Raw genomic sequence first — 20927 nt, 5'->3', positions numbered from 1 at the left:
ATGATTCTTAGGTGTTAAGGGCTTGAGATAGGTGCTGAATCAACCAAAATGTTTTTTTTTTCTGGAACATAAGCTTTGGAACGTCTCATAAATCATAATTGGATTCACAGATTTCCTCTACAATGGGATTCTCAAAGTTTGGTACCAATCAGAACCTGGAAGCTCATGTCTTCCACTCCAGTGAGCCTGGGCCTCTGTTTTTTTTTTGGGGGGGTGCGGTGGCCGTGGATCTTGAACTCTGAGCCTGGGCCCTGTCCCTCAGCTCTTCACCTCAAGGCTAGAGCTCTACCACTTGAGCCACAGCACCACTTCCAGCCTTTTCTGTTTATGTGATGCTGAGGAATCGAACCCAGGGCCTCATGCATGTGAGGCAAGCACTCTACCACTGAGCCACCTTCCCAGCCTGCCTCTGGGGTTCTTAATGGTTCTCCAAGTGATTCTGAAACACACCCGCTGTACCAGAACTTCTTCTAGAGGGGCCAAGCTAATACAAACAAACCTCAAGTCATGAGGAAGTGGCTAAACTTACAAGGTGACCCATTCTGCTTGCCAGAATGTTGACTGATAAGGTCTATTCAAAGGCAAACTCTCCCTTTGATCCATTCACCCTGGATCCAGGATGAGCTGGTGTGCATCTCTCCTATCTCAATCACTGGTCAGACTGCTCCCCTGTAGGATTTTGTGTGTGTGTGTTGGTTATGGGGCTTGAACTCTGTCTGGGCCTGGGCACTGTTCCTGTGCTCTTCAGCTCAAGGCAAACACTCTATCTCTTCAGCCACATCGCCACTTCCGGTTTTCTGGTGGTTAATCGGAGATAAGAGTCTCATGAACTTTCCTGCCTGGGCTGGCTTTGAACTGCAATCCTCAGATCTCAGCCTCATGAGTAGCTAGGATTACAGGCGTGAGCCACTGGTGCCTGACTTCCCCGTAGGATTGTTGTAAACCAACATGCAATGGGAAACATGATGTCATTTCAGTTTATCTGCTCATCTTTTACCATTCCCTAAGACCTGAGTATCCGTGTCCCCAACAGCTAGGACTCTCGTGTCTTCCCTGGGGTCACCAACTACAGGGCACAAGGCCTCCAGGGACTCAAGGACCCCATTCTCTTTGCCACGTTCCTGAAGCAGCTATACACCCACCCCAACATCTTACTACCCAACTTGCCCCCTTCTCATCCCTATAAAGCCCACAAAGCTGGAAGTCTCCATGAAAATCCTAGTCTACACACTGTCCACAGGTATCTGCCCCACTGTGGCCAAAAGGTGTCCTGTGAGCAGAAGCCTGGGAAAGGGCAGTGATCGGCATGGTGAGCCAAAGAGGTACGGTGCACTTCCAAATGTTGACGACTCACAAGCCCGCCCTCTGTTCATCCCTGCCACCAGAGCAGCCCCAGGCCATTTCCTCTCTCTGTCCTTTGCAGCCATGTCTGCGTCTCAGGGTGAAGCTCCTCAACCACTCACCTGCCTACAACACCAGTACAGGAAGATGATATGACTGTCCCATGACCCCCTCATTCTAGGGGGTTCTCAGCAGCCTGTGGAGCAGTCTGAATGCACATCAGTGGATAGAAGTCAGGTGCAGGTTCTGAGCTACATGTGACCATGAGGAGCTCATCTACGCTGCCTTGTACCCACAGGTGCATCTCAGCTGCTGAGGCCACAGGTGTTGGGCCACCACCGTGCTGTACTTCCTCTACCTTTGATTGTGTGCAATACAGAGTGACAAGTCTATGGTGTGTACTTTCTGCCAAACACCATAATGTGCACAGTGGTTATCCCCATGACAACCCCAGCTTCCGGAGGTTCAGCCAGCGGGAACAGCTGGCAAGACCTACAATGTGGCCCACCTGTACTAGTATCCCTTCAAGAACCACAACCCCTTCCTCACCTTCCTAGGGAGGCGGGGTTCTGATGGGCTCCAGTGTACTACCCCCCCATTGGCAAGGGACAAAGACACTGCAGAGGCATTGAGACCTGCTTGATTTATTCCGATTAGTTAATATACAATGATCTGTGACCCCAAAGTGTGCAAAGTTAAAGCCTTCAACTGCAGCTGAGAGGAGAGGGCAGGAACAGTACACCTGGGGACTGTCACAAGTTAGGAATTATGGGCAGGTGGCCATTATCAGGGTGGCCCCCTCCCCAGGCTCAGGGATGGGGAAGTGGCTTGAGGATCAGGGCCCAAGAGAGCCTCAGGCCAGGGGAAGGGGGCAGAGACCTCCCCCTGGCCTAGGTCAGGAGCCCCGAGTGCCACATGGCTGAAAGGGCAGTAGCCCAGGAGGCAGGGCCAGGAGAGCACCATTTCCTGGGGGAGGGGGCACAGAGAGGGAGGTGCCCTACAGGAGAAGCCGGGGGCCACCCGCCCCAAGGGTGGGAGTGGGGCTGGAGCAGGCTGCAGCAAGAGAGACCTGAGGCAGGCACAGGGCCTGAGAGCCCAGGCTAGCTGGGCTCAGGGGGCTGAGGAAGAGGGAGCCCAGAGGCTCCCAGGTAGCCTGGCCCAGGGAGCATCCTGACTCTGTGAGGGGGTGGTCCCGAGAGTGGCTGGAGCCCCTCCAAGAACCTCCCCTCTGGAAAGGAGCTAGAGAACCCGTAGTGCAAATCCATGGACCACTCAGTTATGGAGGGAGGCTGTGCCAGAAGGGGGGTCCTGGGAGGTGCCCCCTCCACTGCCTCGGCCTCCACCGCTGTCCTCAGTACAGCCGCTTCTCGTAACTGCGGGCACAAGGCAAGAGAGGACAAGAGGGTGTGAGTGAACCCCACTCCCTTCCCGCATCCTCTTGCCTAAAGATCCCCATATCGTAAGACAATGAGGAGCTGCAGAGCCTGCCTCTCGGCCATGGCGGGAGAGAGGAGGCAGATGGTGGCTCTAGGCCTCTGACTTCCCCAGGCCAGGGCTCTCTGAAGAATCATGACAGGCTTCTTTCGTCCACTAGCACACCTCAACTGTCCTCAGTGCCTGCGGCGCAGGGATGGCTCAGGAAGCCATCCTCGCAGGGAGACTTCAGACAGAAGCTGCACCTCTGCAACCCTGTCTCCAGTCTGCCCTGCACTCACGATGGGTCCCGGCCTCTCATTCACGATGCTAGTCTAAGATGGAGCAGCCTCAGGTCCGCGGCCACGGGCATCTCTCCGTATCCCAAAAAGGGATTTATGTTTTACCTGGCTAAGGGGCCATAGCTGGCCGCTTTTGCCAAGGTTCTGGAGATAGGGATCAAGAGGAACCAATTCCAGGGTCCATATCCCATAATACCCAAGTGCCACCCCCAACTGATGCCCTCTTCCCAGCCTAGGTCCCACCCAGAAGGCCCCTGCTCTATTCTACACCTGGCCCGGGCAGCGCGGTTACTTACACGGCAGAAAGGTATAGCTATGGGAGGGGGGGGAGGGCAGAAAGAGACACAGGTTAGATGCCCGCCTAGGCCCAGGGAGATGGGCCCTCTTGATCAGGGCGGGCTGCATGCCTACAACTACTGCTGCCAACTAGCTCTGCCACCACCCACGGTTGCCCCAGCGCTGGCCCTGGCATCTGTCTCTCTGCCCTTCTCTCCACTAGAGGGCTCAAGCTCCATCTTCTACCTACCAGACTGAGGCCACCACCACCAAGAGCCTAGCAACACCAGCCTCCAGCCACCAGCCACCGAGCATTCTGAGCAAGCAAAGGCTGGGAGCCCAGGTGGAGCCAGTGGTCACACCTCCCGTGCCCTGCTTGGCTGGCCTGCACAAGGGCTGCTCCACAGTAGGCCAGCTCACAGGATGGTCCTGAAGCAGCATCCATCCCGGGTCCGTGGGGCCCCTGGAACCTCATCCTGGCCTGTGAACCTGCCCAGCTGTCCAACCCAGCGCCAGCCAGCGGGAGTGAGAAGACCCTCCACTTACGAGTGCAGGCCATGCACACCACCCTCGATCTGGGCCGACATGGTCCGCTTCTCAAACTTGAGCTCTCCTGAGTACATCATGGACCTGGCAGGTGGGCAGGTGGGCAGGTCAGGGGTGCTGAGCAGGAAACACAGAGAGACAAGACACGGACAGACAGACAGACAGAACGACAGACAGGGAAGCAGGAGGAAAGCCTCCCAGGGGCCTCCACCTGCTGTCCCCTCTAACAACTGTGCTCACCGCAGGACAGACAGGCTCCGGGCTCCGATGTCCTGGCAGCCATGTTGGATCCCCGCTATGAGGTAGGGCACAAACTTCTGAATAGAGCCTTTGTCTTGGATGGAGCCCGAGACACCCTGTGCAATCTTCACCTTATCCCCTTCACTGTGTGGAGGATGGAGAGGCTGAGCCCAGCAGCCTGAGGCTCAGAGGACCCCCACTCCCCTCTTCCCCCCAGAGGACAGGCATGTGTCCCTAGTCCAGCCACGTGCCAGACTACAGTGGAAACAAGCCTGGCCTGCAGGCCAGCTCATCCACACTCCAGTCCTACTTCTGCTATGTATGTCTGTACCTCAGTTTCTAGAACTGGGACATAGGGACTAGGGTCATTGTCTGGGGAGGTGGGGACCCCAGGCCAGGAGCCAACCCCTGGGGCAGGTACCTGAAGTATCGCTTCTGGCTGCTGCTGCTCTTCTCCATGGCGTCCAGTGAGCCCATGCCCCGGTACTTCTTAAGCCTCACTCCATCGGAGAAGAAGTACTCGCCGGGAGCCTCTGTGGTGGCAGCCAGCAGGGACCCCATCATCACTGTGGGAGTTACAGAGTCAGTGTCTTGTGACTCACCGCCCCCCTACCGTCCCCACTGGTTCCCCAACCCACCCATCCAATCCCAACCCCCTGCCCGCACCTGTGGAGGCTCCAAGGGCCAGGGCTTTGACCACATGTCCCACGGTCTGGATGCCGCCATCAGCTATGACGGGCACACCAAAGCGCCGGGCGTACTCGGCCACTTTGTAGACGGCCGTGCCTTGGGGCCGGCCACACGCCATCACTGGGGAAGGATGGAGTACACAGGACAGAAACGAGTCAACATTAGCCCAGAAGCAGGAACAGGATAAGGTCAGCCCCTTCTCCTTGTGCCTACTGCCACGCTGGAGGCAGGAACAGGGCTGGGTGGTGTTCTGAGACCAAGGGTCACTGGAGGGCCCTCCACACACATTAACAGCACTAAGGAGACTCAGATTGGGGAATCCCACCTGAACACCCGGCTATACTCTGACTAGAGTATAGCACCTCCAGACCAGTGGTCCCCATCAGCACAATCTTCCCTGTGAAACTTATATTTGCAAAAGCTGTGACTACAGTTAGTTACTTATGGCCTCCTTGGAGATACTGGTTTGAACGACTTAAATTGTCCAAGACCCTAGCCAGGTGTCAATGGCTCACGCCTGTAATCTTAGTCACTCAGGAGGCTGAGACCTGAGGATCACAGTTCAAAACTGGCCTGGGCAAGAAAATCCGTGAGACTCTTATCTCCAACTAATCACCAGAAAACCAGAAGTGGCCCTGTAGCTCAAGTGGCAGAGTGCTAGCTAGCCTTGAGCTGAAGAGCTGAGGAACAGTGCCCAGGCCCAGAGTTCAAGCCCCATGACTGACCACCCCCCCCCAAAAAATGCCCAAGACCCTTAAGTATCAGGGAAAGTGGAGATTCAAAGGAACCAGCAGTATGCTACGGACAGGGGCAAAGCTAGACAAACTAGAGAAGTAGCTTTCTCTCTACTATAAGTCAAGATTCAGAACAGTACTTGGCACACAGTAGGTGCTCAATTAATATTCATGAAATGAGAGCACCATGTTTCATCATGGAAGTTAGCTAAGATGAAGGGTAGAAACTTAAAAGGTGGAAGACCAGAAGGAGGAGATGTTGGGGAAAGAGAAGGACAAATAGGCACTCAGGGATTTGGAGAAACGATTCTTACAAGAGGGGCCACAAGCAAGCCTCTAGGGAGGGACCCTCTCTACCACATAGGGGACACTGGGCAAGAATCCCCTCTCTGCCTTCCATGTTCATGCCAGCAACCTACCCTGAAAGAAGGCCTTCCTCTACTCTGATAGCACCATATGGTAATGTGGATTTACAAACTCTCTACATGCTCTAGGACATGTTGTCTTCATGTCTTAGGCATCTGTCATGTCACCAATCCAACCTATGCCTTCATCCAGTGGACCACAACGCCCTCCTTGGTGTGGGGTAGTCTCTGGGCACAGTTTCCTTGAGCAGACTTTGAGAAGCACAAGCCCTCATCTGTTTACCCCTACCTCACCCACATCTGTGGGTCAGATAGGGCAGAATGGTGCCTGAGTCACCCCGAGTCCCCCATCCCAGAAAGGGCCTAGTAGGGCAAGCCCTCACTAGGCACCTGTGGAACAAGAACAAGGTGCTGGATGGCTCTAAATGGCATCCCTCTGGCCCTAGGCACACGTACCTTCCTGGGTGATGCAGATGGAGCCGCAGCCCATGCCAACACGCAGCCCATCCACACCAGCATCGATCAGGTTCTTGGCCTGGGCCGCTGTCACCACTGGGGCATTGGGGAAGAAAAGAGAAATGGTTGAGAATGGGATGCTCCCAGCCTGCCCAGAAGCTTCCTGGGATTTCAGTCTAGCCCCTGAAACCCAAGGTGACCCTAATCTCATCCTGCCCCTAAGCCCCCTCACCATCTAGGGGCAATGCCACTACTTAGAGGTGCTGAAGGACAGCTGAGGGCTCAGGCACTCACCGTTCCCTCCAATCACCTGAAGGTGGGGGTACTTCTGCTTTATGTAGTGCACCATGGCGATCTGATACACTGAGTTCCCTTGGGAGGAGTCCTGGGAGCAGGGGAGAGCAAAGCTTAGAGTGGATGGCTGAATGAGGGGGGCCTCTGAGTGGACGAACCCCCCAATTCACAAGAACACTGTTATGATGAGAATGTTCTTTTTCCTGAAAGTCGTTTGACAAGTCCAAGCTCACTCTCAAAGGGTCCGCTTTCCCAGAAGGCCAACCAAACACTAAGGTAAAATCCTGAGAACTCCTTCCTACCACTACCCATGTCTATCCTCACAGCAGGGAATCGGCACTCCATTCCTATAAACTCACTAGCCAAGTGAGCCTCCTCTCCAGTTGTACTTTAAGGTGCCATGGCAAAGATTAAATGAATGTGTATAGGTATAGGTCTTAGCTTAGTGCCTGGCAAGTAGGGCAGGGGGCCCTCAGGGACTGTGACCTATAATTATTAGGGTCAACTTACACACAAAGAAAACTTTCAGGGGGTCCCACAGCTTGTTCTGAGCTCTACAAGACAGTGAACAATTCTGACAATAAGGGAGCGTGCAGATCAGTAAGGGAGGCCTCAAGATAATGAGAACCCAAACTTGTATTTTTGGAAACCATCACCTCCTTACCAGCACAATGGCATCAGCGCCTGCCTGGGTGAGCAGATCTAGACGGTATTTGTCATCCTCGCGGGTGCCCACTGCTGCCCCGCACAGCAGCTGCTTGTGGGAGTCCTTGGAGGCCAGAGGGTAGTCTCGGTTCTTCTTCAAGTCTGTGCGTGCAATGATGGCCACTAACTCATCACGATCATTGACGATAGGTAGCTTCCCTGGCCAGGAAGGAAGAGATGAGATGAAGAAACAGACTTGAGGATGAATGGGAAGACTGGAATGTCTAGGGGTAAATACGAAAATGAACACAACTCTCCACTGAAGTACCCAAACCAACCACTAGGTGACAGGACCCGACCAAGAAATGTTCCTAAGGTTCTGGATGGCGCTCTTCCCAGGAACAGGAAGCAAAGAAATCCCCCAGATCAGCAAGTTCCAGGAGCACTTCCTATCCTGCCGCCTGGTGGGAGGGGCAGCCCCTGAGCACAAGCATTTTTTCACCTGCTGGGCTAGAGGTCATCCTGGTCAAAAACTCCCAGGCAAGGCACAAATATGAGGCTGCCTGTAGTGGGGCCATATGTTCTACCTAATACATATGCTTCTACCCAATAAACTCCCTACTGTGGATCAGGACAGTAATAGCCCAGAGACTTAGTGAATGTAAAGTAAATGGTTCAATATCAAATAAACTTAACTGAAGGACTTTCCAGAGCCTTTAGGAAGCCCATGGTTGTTGTTTTTTCTTCATTTATTTATTGACAGGTTCTGGCTACATTGCTCAGGCTGGCCTCAAACTCACCATCCTCCTGCCTCAGTTTCTGGAGTGCTGGGATTACAGGTTTGTACCACTCACCTGGCTTCAAGGCAATAAATCTTATGCAAGATGGAGGACATAGAAAGCAGTATTTTCTAGACTTAGTGCTGGGGATCAAACCCAGGGCCGTGCTTACATTAAGTTCTGCCACTGAATCATAATCTATAGACTCTGAAGATGACAGGGTCCTTTTTTAAGGGGCTGGGGACAAACCCCTCCCAGGACTAGTTTCATACTATATTGGGAAAGATACTAAATTAGGGACAGGTTTCCCTAAGCCAGGCAAAGGTCATCAGGAATCATGCTCCAGCATGTGTGGTGTCATTCAAGTCATTCAAGTGAGCATCTTGGGACAACTTGTGATGCTTGAAGGGACCTAGACCTCAAGAGTTCGCGTGGGGTTAGAGTGTCAGTTCCCCGTCTGCTCCCTCATACCTTTCTTGCTGCGCTGCAGGATCTCATTTGCCTCTTTCAACGTCACACCTGCTGGAGCCACCACCAGGTCCATCCGCGGTGTCATCACCTGTGGGGCCAGGAACATTTGCCTGCAGGTTGGCAGGTGAGAGAGGAGCCAGACCTCCCACTGGTCCATGGTCACAGTCATCAGCCCGGGGCCCCCAGGGTCTGGGGACTTTTCCATACCACAGCCTTGATTTCCCTGCCCTGCAGGTACCTCACTAAGGAGGGTGGTGTGGTCCTTCTCAGCAAGGAAATCGATGTCTCGCGAGGTGACGATGCCCACCAATTTGCTGCCCATGGTGCCTGTGGCAGTGATGGGGATGCCAGAGAAGCCGTGTCTTATCTTGGCCTCCAGTACATCACCAACAGTGTGTGAGGGGCTCAGTACCACTGGGTCTGTGATGAAGCCCTGCTCAAACTTCTGTGGGCAGAAGGGGAAGCAAAGGCTAGGAGAAACCCATGGGAGCTGGGTAGCATGGCCACAGGAAAAGACAGGGAACCTTTAATGGGGGGAGGAAAACGAGAGGTAAGCCTTGAACTCCACTGTGAAGACAGACAGATGAGACCACACAATGAACAGCCAAAGGATGTAGCTGCAAGGAGGAGAAGTTGGGGTGCTGTCAAGTGGCATCTTTCTGAGGATGGGCCTGGTACTTGCCTTGACCTTGCGCACTTCATTGGCCTGGAACTCTGGGGTGCAGTTGTGATGAATAAAACCAATTCCTCCCATTAGCTGAAGTAGCAAGAAAGTGTGGTCAGAGCCAGGGGCTAGCCCTTCCCAGCCCTACCCCTCTGCACCCTGCTCAGTACTCCCCCTCCCAGGCCCCATCAGGCATGGGACTCACAGCCATTGCAATGGCCATGTCGGCTTCTGTCACAGTGTCCATGGGAGAGGAGATCAGTGGTGTCTTCAATGTGATCTTCCGGGTCAGGGCTGATGTCAGGTCCTGAGGACAAAGTAAAAGCCCATTTGACAATCATGTCCCAGCACTGACTCATATACTATACCAGGACAGGCCCTGGAGGCTTGTCAGTGAGCCAGGCAGAGAGCTGATGGTCCACTTGGAAAGAAAGAAGGCAGGTACGAGCCATAAAGGCAAAATATTATCTGTCAGGATATAGGCTACAAAGATAGTTGAAGAACTCTAGTGCCCCTGGCAGTATGCACTGAGTGGGTTTGGGGTAATGAAGGCTAAGGCAGGGAGAGGAACAGGAAAGGATCTATTAGCCACCCAAGAAAGTTGGTGACTAAAGGTCTAGAATTCAAAACAAGAGTCAAGATGGCAAATACAGGTTGAGTTCTCTAATCGGAAGAACCTAAATCCAAAATGCTCCAAAATCTAAAACTTTTTGAGCTCTGACATGATGCGTCCCGCATGTGACAGATCACAATAGAAATGCAGGTATACACAATATTATGTAAAATTATCTTCAGGCTATGTACGGTGTACGGTATATATGAAACCCATGAATTACTGGTTTGGACTTGAGTCCATTACCAAGGTACTGTATTATATGTATGCAAATATTCCTCCCCCAAAAACCCTGAAATCCAAAATACTTTTAGTCCTGGCCATTCTGAATAAGATATATTCCACCTGTATACATTTGGGAGTTACCTACTTAGGAATAGTATAGATATCAAAGACCCCTCTAAGATTCAGGTCAACAGCTGGCCAATCTAAACTCCAAATCCCAACCCCTGTTTTTTTATTTCTTTTTGTCAGAGACAGGTACTCAAACACATTAGCTGATGCTTTTGCCTATTGGTTAGCTCTCTATCAACTGAGCCACACCTCTAACCCTTTTTCCTAAAAATCTGTCTGAGTCAGCTCTCTGCACATAGACTAAACATGATCTTTCCCAACACATAAATGATGTAGGCATGTAGGGCATGGTCTTTCATGAGAGTCAAACCAGAATAAATAGAAATAATAACAGCAACAGAAATGGTGAGTTTTTTTTAATGTGCATGAGTTCATCAACAGATCATCAAACTTCTTCTTGAATTGACTCATACCCTCATCACTGCCCCTTTTGGCTTCATACACTAATTGTTCGTTGATTTGGCTCACGCTGAGCCCCCTGTGGAAAGCAAGACACGTTTCCTGATTTGTTCCCAAAATCCTAGTCCTTCAAACCTTCCTGCCAGTTCTTATCCATTGTGAGGTCAGTAGACAATTGCTGAACACTATATTCAGAGTGTATTCATAATTTTACAGCTTCCATTATGTTCTTGCTCAGCATTTCAAACATCCAATCTTTATAGTCTATACAAAGCAGCCACAGCCAAGCCCTGGCCTCACAGGGCCTTTCCTAAACCTCTCCCTCCCTACTGGCTCCAGCAGTGACAGAGCATCCTTCCATAAGCAAGGCCCTCACACAGGATAGGTCAGAATCACCCCCCTAGCTCCCTCTGCTCCATCAAGCATAAGAATATGCCCCCAACAAGTTTCCAAGAAAAGTCTCTACGACATCCTGCACCTGAGCAAGAAGTCAGCCTCCTCCACAGCACACCCAGCCCCCTCCCTGTGTCAAAGGCAGAGGTACTTACCACCTCGTCAGCAATGAAGTCTATGAATCCCGGGAGGATCAGGAAGTCACTGCAAAGACAGAGTATTACTGGTGGGCAGGACTTTGCCACCCCATTGGAAGCAACTCAAAGCTCGGGATAAGGCCAGAGAAGCAGAGGTTAGGGTCTTCTAATCCCTGCTGTCACATCAGGAAGAGCCCTCTTCATTCCCCTTATTAATGTCCTACTAGCCCAAGTATTACAAACAAAGATGGCAGAAGGTCAGGCCTTAGGCACTTCCAAAGCAAGTGGCCCAAAATATTCATTGCCTGCAGGGCTCAGAGTTGGTCAAGAGACACAAGACTTTCCCACATGGCCAAACACACAACAGATAAACTACCTATGTTTGATAATGTCTCAATCTTGTCAGGAATGACCATTAAGTCAACACAGAACACACAGAAACCAGGTCGCACAACTCAGTAGTGCAACAAGGTATGAGCATGGCCCTGCCCGAGCGTACTGCATACTCCAGCACGCTCCGGGGCAGGGGCTGCTGAGTCACACCAAGTTCAAAGCAGTGTGGTGGGACCCCAGGCGGCTGGGCGCCAGGCATGTTCTAACACAGCAGGCACTGGGACAGGAGCTACAGAAGATATAGCTAGAATGAGAAGAGAGAAGAGTAGGCCTCACAGCCAGAGTGCCAGCTGACAATGCTGGCCCTGGGCACAGCAAAGCCCAGAAGGAGAGCCCAGGTCTGCATAGGCACATTAGGTGCAGAGCCTCGGCCCAAAGACCTGATAGGTCCAACTGGCCAGAGTCACAGCAGGCCTTGACAAACAGCCTCAAAGCAAATATCTCGCCCTCAGAGAACACTCTGAACCTGACTAGGTGAAGCAGACGGCACTGCCCATGCAGGAAGGAAAAGCCACAAGGTGGATGGAAGTAGGCCTACAGAAACTTCTAGAAGTTCCTCCTAGGACATGCCAGTGAAAACTATCAAAGATATACTCTCTCTCTCTCTCATCACCAATGGCCACCAAAGCAACCAGGAATCTCACTCTTCACCCCAGGCTCTTCTGAATAGGGATGAAGCCTCCCTGAAGAGGCCCTCACTTATGGGAAGACAAAGGGGAATCCTCTCCAGAAGTGACAGCCTATCCTGGAAACTGCCTATCCATCAGGAATGCTTGCGAAGCAAGGTAAAAATGGCAGGAGACAGGCCAGGGATGTTGTTGGCTCACCAGTATCCCCATTCTGCCCCAGTCCTGGGTTCTGATGCTCTTTCCTGGCAGGGACACAGTCCTGCAGCCAGGAGGTACAGCTAAGTGCCAGGCCTGCGGCTGGCAGGACAACTGACCTAGGGCCCATGAAAAAGGCAAACTAAGCTAGAGGTACAGGTTGACGACGGGTGAATCAATATCCTTCTCCAAAGTCTTATGTGGACGTGGGAGGGGAAGTCACACAAAACTCACTGGGGGAAGAGAAGGGGTCAGTGCCAACCTGTGGTCAGGCAGGGCACAAGTGGAAGGAGAGCTAAACAGCGGTAGGAGGACCCATCCCACTTGCCCCCTCGCCCCTCTTGGGGGACACTCAAGCAACTGCCAATGCTGGGCTCTGGGGATGCCCCTGCCGTTGCTGTGAGCCAGGCAGGAAGGGGTCATCCTTCTTCATCATACAAGGTCTGGTTAAAGTCTCCCCCAACACTCCCACAGCTGCTTCCCGTTCGCCCCAGGCCCCTCCAGGTGGCCAGGGTTGCCCCTGGGAGGTGGGAGGAGTCAGGCTGCCTCCCGATCCGGCCAGGAACGGGTCAAGGCACCCAGGGCCGTGATGTCGCTGTGCCACGTCCGTCTGCTCCGGGCGCGGGCCTCCTTCCTTCCCTTGCCCAGCCCCCCACCAGCCCCAAGTCACTCTTATTGGGCCAGGGCGCGCGGGCGTCAGCACCAGGCAGCGGTGCACGTGTGGATCGGGGGTAGGGGGGAGGGTTGGGGTTGGGGAGAGCGGATGGGCACAGCGCGCACCCAGATGCAGCCGAGCCCCGGGGCTTACTTGTAGGTGAGGCCGTCAGCGTTGGCGAAGAGCTGCTGCGCGGTGAGCCCATCCTCCGGCACGTAGCCGGTGCCGCCGCTGATCAGGTAGTCCGCCATGCTGCTGGGAGATGCGGCGACCCGACATAAACACCCGCGCGGGCCGCCCCGCTGCCTCCGACGGCTGCGGCCAGGCCGGCGGGCCGGGGGCGGGGGCTGCGGCAGCGGCGGGAGGCCCGGGGCGCCGCCCTCTCCTCCCGCCCCTCCCTTCGGGGCCGCTGCCTCCGCCCCACGCTGCACAAAGGCCCTGCCCGGCGGCTGCTGCGCGCACGCCCCGCCGCCCGCAATGGCACAGCCACTCTGCCAGCCCTGGCGGGGGTGGAGGGGTAAGGGGGCAGGGGTGGGGTGGAGAGGCCTGGACACGCCCCCTTAGCCACGCCTCCGCGGGCTCCTGACCCCAGCAGTGCAGCTGCCGGGGTTCGCCCTGCAGCCTGCGCTCCCCAATCTCCGGTCAGCCTGAAGCTCCGGTTGCCAACCAGTAACGCACTTTCTACCTTTCCAGGATACAAACCCCCACTCTGACCTAGGTCTGGAGCCCTGAGATACTGGCCTGGGCCCACAGCTCCCTGACACACAGCAGAGGGAAGTTGGACCACTACTCTCATCCTCATATCAGGGAGTCAGGCATTTTAAACAAAGACACGCCTTCACCTTTGGGCGGCCTTGGAGCCCTGGATAATCTACAAAGCATTTTTCATAAATGATCACATTTACCTCATTATCTATGAATTGCCAATTATTAGGTGTCCCCTCCTTTTTTTTTTTTTTTTAAGATACCAACACCTACAGTTCAGAAAGCACTCTTGGTCCCAGGCACCGTGGTGGCCAGCTCAGCTAGGAAACCGGGTGGAACCAGGGGATTGGCCCCGGAGAGGAAAGCTGGCTGTGCTCTGGGAGGGTAGTAAGATAGGAAGAGCAAGACTTAGCTTAGACAGGCTTGACTTAGACACGTCAGGATGTATACAAATCAGCACAAAGGCTGAGGAAACTTTTGAAAACTTCCCAGAGCAGAAGTTGGGTGACCCTTATTGCCCAGCAAGATACAGATTTCTTCCTAAAGGCAGAAAGATAAGGAAGCAAAGCCCCTCATGCTGCCAGATGCTTTCCCTCTGGTGATACTGCTTAATGCTCCTCCTTGTGCCCCCCCCCCACAACTAACCAGATGAGGTGAGAGGAGGCAGGCAAGCAGACACAACCCTCTTCCTGACCTAGGGGCTGTCCATGGCTTGAGCTCCCTTCCTCCCCCCCCCCCCCCGGAGATTCCATTTGTTTATCTCCCAGCAGTGGGGTGACTGCCAGGCCCAGGGGAGCTTTGGCTTCCAAGGCTCTCTCTGGGATGCCCAGCCTCCCCAGCGATGCCCCCGGGACCCTGCCACAAAAACACATTGTTCCATCCCTGTTCAGAGAGGAAGAGAGATCTCCCACAGAGCTCAGAGAGTTACAGGAGACTCACAGATGTCCTCTCTCAACTTTGGGGGGGGGTGACACCAAAGACACTCCCCACCCAAGCTTTTCTCTTCATTCAAGGAGTCCAAAGGATGGAGACATCTGAAAGCTCTCCAGCATCAGAAAGAAGGGAGGGGAACCTTGGGGCTCCCAGCTCAGTGGGAGTTGGGACTAGCTCCCAGGGAAGCAAAGTCTCCAGCACTCAGAGGCCCATGAATGGACCAAATAGGGAGTGGGACCAACAGGAAGATCTCTCACTGGCCACTTGGGGCTGGAGCAGTGAGACCAGCCAGAGAAAGCACATTGCCATTCTAAGCTGGCCTTTTTGATTATAAAACATCCCATCCGGATGACAGGCTCAGAGCATGAGCCACTCCGCTGGGTTCTGAGACTTCCTAGGGGACCTGCTCTGGGTCACTGCCCCATACAACATAGATCAGGAATGGTACTATTCGGGGTTCAGCCAGTGCTGAGGCCCAGGAAAGCAGTTGGGTGCTGCCATCTCTGGTGTCCATAATATGACATCTAGCCTAGCCTCCTCTGGGCCTCAGGGAAGCCTGAGTTGTGAGAATCATCTTCCCAGTGACTACAGACCTCAGGGCTTCATGCCTCTGCTTTGACCACTGTCGAAGCTCAGCCACACTCTAAGCTGCTGGACTCAGCCCTGAGTGATGCCGTCCTTTTCAAGAGACTTAATCCCCTCCCCTGGCTTCCCTCCTCCCTTTCCTGAGCTTCCCCAGCTACTTCCTCCACCGGGAGGAGACACCCAGGCAACCAGTGGACCTTCTCCGCCTCAGGAAGGGTGGTTGATCCCCTGAGACTCTCCACTAGCAGCTGCAAGGGCAAGAGGCAGGTCTAAGCCTGTTTCCTGGGGAGAATAGAGAAACGGTGCCCAGCAGGGCACTGAGGTCCAGGCAGGGTGCCCAGAGGCCTCTGTCTACGCTGGGGCTATTTGAAGAAACAAGATTTCAAAACATATTTAGAGGAGAAAAGGCAATCACGTTCATATCATTGAGCTGGGCCAGGGGACATGGCTCACCCAAGATTAAGCCCGAGAACTACTAGCGACACTGGACTCAAGCCCAAGGCTTCTCATGGCCTCTTCCCTTAGCTCCAGGTTGGTAAAGGCAGATGGAGGTCTAGCCAGAAGGTTTGGAATCTCGTTACACCAGTGCCCAGCTGAGGCTCAGGTTTTACACAGGCTCAAGTGAGTCTAAGTGTGGGGTAGGAGGTTACTGGGTTAGCATTGTCCTTTGATGTAGCAATATATCTGGAGAAGGGATGCTCCCCAGTGACCCCAGCCTAAGTTCTAAAATGACATTTTCTTTCTTTTTTTTCCTTTTTCTTTTTTTTTGGCAATACCTGCTCTACTCTAACCAAAATACCAAAATCCACCAAGCATGCAGGATCTGAGTGTTCTAGCCTGAGCTATCCCCTACAGTGGCTCCTCCCTGTCTCCCCGTGTCCCAACAGCTGAATTTCTACCATAGAAGAAAGGATAGGGCTCGCATAAGCCAGAATCAACTCTAGAGAAACAGGCAGGCTGGGGGGGGGGGGCTGGGGGAGGCGCAACTAGGCATCAGAGCTCTTTAAGCCCTTAAAAGTTCTTACATAAGCAGTCAGTCCCATGGGCAGTGCTACTGGGCTAATTCCCCCCAGACCCAGACCACTACCCCCCCCTTCCCAACCTGGCTGCCAGGTCACCTCCCCAAGCTGCTGAGCACCAGCAGATGGGACAGAGAAAGAAGTCCAAATCCTCTGGACCGGAAGGACAGTGGGATTGCATTTCAAGCAGCGATAAAATCCAGAGATTAGCCGCTGTCTCCTTTGCCGCCAGTTCCCTTGGGGCCCAGTTCACTAGCCCCACTGTTAGTAGCCCCACTTTCTCCAGGGACCTTCATCGCCTTCCAGACCCTAGCAGGGGGCGGGGGGGGGCGGGGAGGCGGCTTCTGAGTCTTCTGAGGAGGGGGAGCTGCGTGGAACCTCCAGGCGCGGTGAGGAGCGGGGAGTGTATTCACCTGCCCTCGGGGAAACAAGCACCCCGAGCCGACACACACCTCCCGGCCAACGACTGAATACCGTTCTAGGAGCAAACAGCTGAGAAGGAAGCAAAGTTGGACAAGCACTGTTTGTACCACCGGAGTTGGAGCCACCTGGACCAAGTGTCCCTGGGTGTGGGGCGATCCAGGGATACGATCTTAGGGAGCATTTTATGACCTGCTCCCTCTCCCCTGCTCACCCTAGACCATTCAGCACCCGGCCACCCTCCGCTCGGTGCCCGCTGGCATTCCGGTGCCGGGCTGCAGGAGGGCGTCTCGGGAAGTTCGCGATGGAGGTGGTGGAGGAAAAGGGTGTGTGGGGCCCGACCTTCCCCTCCCCCGCAGCGCCACCGGCTCGGGGAGCCGCCGCGCCCTCCAAGGCCGCCCGCCCCGGATGCGCCCCGCGCGCTCTGCCCTGGGCGTCACCTCTCGGGCTCGTAGCCGGCCTGCAGCAGGCGGGCGCTGTACCGCTGCGCCGCGGTCTCGTGTCCCGGGTGTTGCCGGGCTCCCGGCTCCGGAATAGCGGCGGCTCCGCCTCCCTGCAGTGGCGGCGGGAGCAGCGCCGACTCCAGTGACAGAGCGCACGGCCCCTCCATGCGGAGGCCGCGGCTCAGCGCGGCGGGAGCCTCTCCGCCTGGAGGCTCCCGGGCCGAGGCTGTGCAATGAGCGCGCTGGTCGGGTCCCCGGAGGGGGCGAGACCGGGGGCGTGGCCTGATCGAAGGGGCGTGGCCTCGCGTGTCGGGGCGGGGTTCGAGTGGCACGGGGGCGGGGGAGGGGAGGACCGGAGAGCCGCCGGGGCCCCGCCCTTGGCACAGAGCCCTTGGCTTGGCCCCCTCCGAGCGGCCGCTGTGCCGGAGGAGCTGGTACAGTATCTCTGATCCCCGATCGAGAGCGTAGATTGGGAAGGTGGAAGTGGGGGGTGTGTTCCAAGGGTGGAACTGGAAAGGACCCCGCCCTACCCGGCCACACGGACCTCCCAGGTTCTCCTGCTCGAATCTGGGCAACAGCCGAAAGAGAAGAGAGCACCGAGGCTGGATCTCTCGGCGTCCCGTGCGGGTTCTTTGGTCTCTTTGACCTTCTGAGCTAGATCAAGAGAGACGAAGACACTCTCCCTTTTCCTACCGAACAGATTCCAACTTAGATGGGAGGAACGGTTTCCACTAGTGGCCCGAGGGAGAGCGACAGGCTGCACCTGAAGGAAAAGGTTCTAGTGCTTTCCTCTTGGAGTAGCCGAGCGAGTAGGGCTTAAATGTGTTCTTTTCCTGGCTACAAAGCATCTCTCTTCCATTTGTCATGGTTACCTTGGTCAGTGTCGATTACGCTGCAGAGATTACAAAGAAAAGTTTGCAAAGCCCTGGCCCTCGGGCAATTTATTTCAGGAGACAATAGAAGATAAACATATACTGTATATTCTTATACAAATACTGTATATTCTTACAAAGACTCTGATAATCTGAGGAAACAAATGGTAAACACCGAACGATTGGGAGCTACTGAGATGCATTTCAAGGAAGCAGAATTATGACTAGACTTTTCCCACAGGAAATTGAAGAAATAATGGTGAGATCTTGAACTTTATTCTTCTAGACACCTTTTCCTATACACCTGCACATGCACAACTCCCTCCCCGCCCCCAGCATTAAAACAGTTTCTCTGACTCCTAGCCAACTGTGAAATCTTGTTCCCATGAATGCCTTTCTAAACAAGATTATATATGCCACGGTTGTTTCCGTGACTCTATAGAGTTCTCAAAGAAGCAAACGTTAACTGGACTAAATTGTACACAATGATAAAGTCATTTTCTCTGGTCCTGATGAGCTGATTGTTCTGTACATGAAAAGAAGGAACACATGTTCCTGACTGTGAACAGGACAGTAAATATATCAAGGAAGATAGATCATGTCCTTCAGTGAGCTGGATATAGGTCCAAATCTGGACCTCTTACTATCTAAGCACTTGTCACAAATTGATACTATTTGTGTCAACAAAGAGTTGATATGTGATGTTCTTGGTTGCAGAGTAGGTTCTAAACAAATGTAAGCAATAAGTATTGCAAACAAAGTAAGCTTTAGCTAAGTTCTTTCTACCCACAATTAAGCACAATATATACTACTTCTAGCACATACTTACTCAAGTGTGCATTGGACACCTTTCATGCAGTGCCAGATATTCTGGGCAAGACATGGAACCACTCCTGGAAGGAAACAGAATATAATGAATAAATGAATGAATGACATAACGTACATAACAGATGGACAGGAGTTGTGACTGAAACAGACACACACTGCAGAATGGTTCTGTTTTATTTCCAGACCTTGTTGGCTATAAATGAGATCTGCTAGCAAACTATTTATTAAAGCAATCAAATCAGATGGGATAGCCTAAGGGCTTCAGCATTTCACAGAACAGGAGTTTATTTTACCAACAATAATGTCCACACCACTGGTTGGTTCTCTGTGGGATGTTTGGCAATCTGGAGACATTTTTGATGGCCATGACCAAAGAGGGAGGAGATATGTCACTGGCATCTAGTAGAAGGAGAGTAGGGATGCTGGTAAGCACCTGACAGTACACGGGATGGCCTCTTAAAACAAAAAGTTGAGCTGGGCACCCGTGGCTCAGGCCTGTAATCCTAACTACTCAGGAGGCTGAGATCTGAGGATCATGGTTCAAAGCCAGCCCAGGCAGGAAAGTCCTTATCTCCAATTAACCACTAGAAAACTGGAAATGGTGCTGTGGCTCAAGTGGTAGAGCACTCACCTTGAGCTGAAGAGCTCAAGGACAGCTCCCAGGCCCAGAGTTCAAGCCCCAGGACTGACAAAATATAAAAAATAAAAAGTAAAACAAAGAATTGTCCAGCCCCAATATCAGTAGGGCTAACGTTGAATAATGAAAATGGGCTGCAAGAACTATTGGAAGAAATAAGAAGCAAAACAATATGACTTAATCTTCCTAAAGGCATCTGGACAATGAACTTTTTGTGCAAGAAAGGGCTGCAGTATCCTCACTGACCTTTGGTCTCCTCATCTGACAAATGAAAGCACTGAATGAGACGGCAATGAAAAGTTCTCAGTTTCAAAAATGAGCATAGGAATCAATATACTTACCGAATTAGCATTCAGTTAACATGGACCACTTTGAATGGAGCCGGTCCGGACTCTAGTCTGAATGGTGCCCTCACCTTCTAGACTTCCCAGGGCCAGGTGCTGAGTGCATTCTCCAAAACCATCTGCATTCCTTGCTCTTGTTTTTAGGGGCAAGGCAGAAAGGTGCAAGGAAGAGCTAGGTACTGTTCTTATCCTTCAAGTAACCACAGCATAAGGGATCAGAAAAGGCAAGGGTAGCTACCTTAATGTGAGGGAATCTAAAGGCAGGTAGAGGACCAACAGCAAATTGTATACACACACACACACATCACACATCACACCGGAGAAGGGAACATTTGTATACCTATCCCATGGATCCTCACTGTGTCCCAATACTTCTACCTATTTCTTTTTTTTTATTGTGAAAATACTGTACAGAGGGGTTACAATTACATGGGCAAGATAATGAGTACATTTCTTATCAAGCATTGTAGCCTCCTCCTTTGTTTCCCCTTTCCATCCCTTCACATCCCTTCCCATCCTCCCCCCTCCGCCCCCCCCCATTCTACCTATTTCTTAAACAAGGAAACTGAGCTGGGGATGTAGCTCACAGGTAGAGCACTTGCATGAGGTCCTGGTTTGATAACTTGCACAAGAAAGAGAAGGGAAAGGAAGCAAAGGGAAGGGAAAGGAAAGGAAGGGAAGGGAGAAAGGTAAAGCATAACTGGGAGGGGAGAGGGAAACTGGAAGAAGCAGGGAAGGGGGAGGGAGAGGAAGAAGGAGGGGAAGGGAAGGAAAGTGATGGGGGGGAGGGAGAAGATAAGAAAGAGAAGGGAAGGGAAAGGAAGAAAAGAAAAACGAAAGCTCAAAAAAGGTGAAGCAGCTTGACCACCAAGTGACAGCTGGCGGGGCCTTGGCAAGCTGCAAGCCTCTCTATTCCAGAGTCTTCTCTGGGGATATACACTGCCAAGGAGTGCCAAAACAGGGACAGGAGCAAAGGAGGGAGATGGTCCATCCTAAAGGGCGAACAAAAGAGAACCTTGGTTAAAGGAAACAATCTGATCAACTTTTAAATATCTTCTTAACTGGGGTGGAGATTCACACGTGTGATGCCAGCACTCAGGAGGATTTGGGTATTTGAGGCCAGAGAAATATCCTATTCTGAAATAAATGCCTTCCCA

General features: G+C 52.9%; 1 protein-coding gene across 1 annotated transcript; it reads right to left on the bottom strand.

Moving 5' to 3' along the window:
- Window positions 1–1963: 1963 nt before the first annotated feature.
- On the bottom strand, window positions 1964–17367 carry Impdh1 (IMP (inosine 5'-monophosphate) dehydrogenase 1). Its single transcript, XM_013020055.1, has 15 exons — window positions 17087–17367; window positions 13138–13239; window positions 11131–11179; window positions 9422–9523; window positions 9235–9309; window positions 8791–8997; window positions 8553–8640; window positions 7322–7521; window positions 6658–6748; window positions 6364–6459; window positions 4785–4928; window positions 4540–4684; window positions 4119–4262; window positions 3879–3962; window positions 1964–2714 (listed from the first exon to the last, which is right to left on the bottom strand). Exons 1-15 carry the CDS (start codon window positions 17254–17256, stop codon window positions 2693–2695), a joined length of 1719 nt encoding a protein of 572 aa, XP_012875509.1. The 5' UTR covers window positions 17257–17367; the 3' UTR covers window positions 1964–2692.
- Window positions 17368–20927: the final 3560 nt, after the last annotated feature.

This window comes from Dipodomys ordii, unplaced genomic scaffold (assembly GCF_000151885.1).
Source record: "Dipodomys ordii isolate 6190 unplaced genomic scaffold, Dord_2.0 Scaffold48, whole genome shotgun sequence".
In the NCBI taxonomy this organism is placed as follows: domain Eukaryota; kingdom Metazoa; phylum Chordata; class Mammalia; order Rodentia; family Heteromyidae; genus Dipodomys; species Dipodomys ordii.
This window is presented reverse-complemented; position numbering and strand designations above follow the sequence as displayed.

What these genes read in the sequence shown, in the direction of transcription:
- Impdh1 (XM_013020055.1), bottom strand. Translation starts at nt 17,256, where the DNA reads ATGGAGGGGCCGTGCGCTCTGTCACTGGAGTCGGCGCTGCTCCCGCCG. An exon ending in ACATGGCCATTGCAATGGCT is followed by an intron (nt 9,310 to 9,421) that starts GTGAGTCCCATG and finishes TTGCTACTTCAG; the next exon opens with CTAATGGGAGGAATTGGTTT. An exon ending in GGCCCTTGGAGCCTCCACAG is followed by an intron (nt 4,685 to 4,784) that starts GTGCGGGCAGGG and finishes TAACTCCCACAG; the next exon opens with TGATGATGGGGTCCCTGCTG.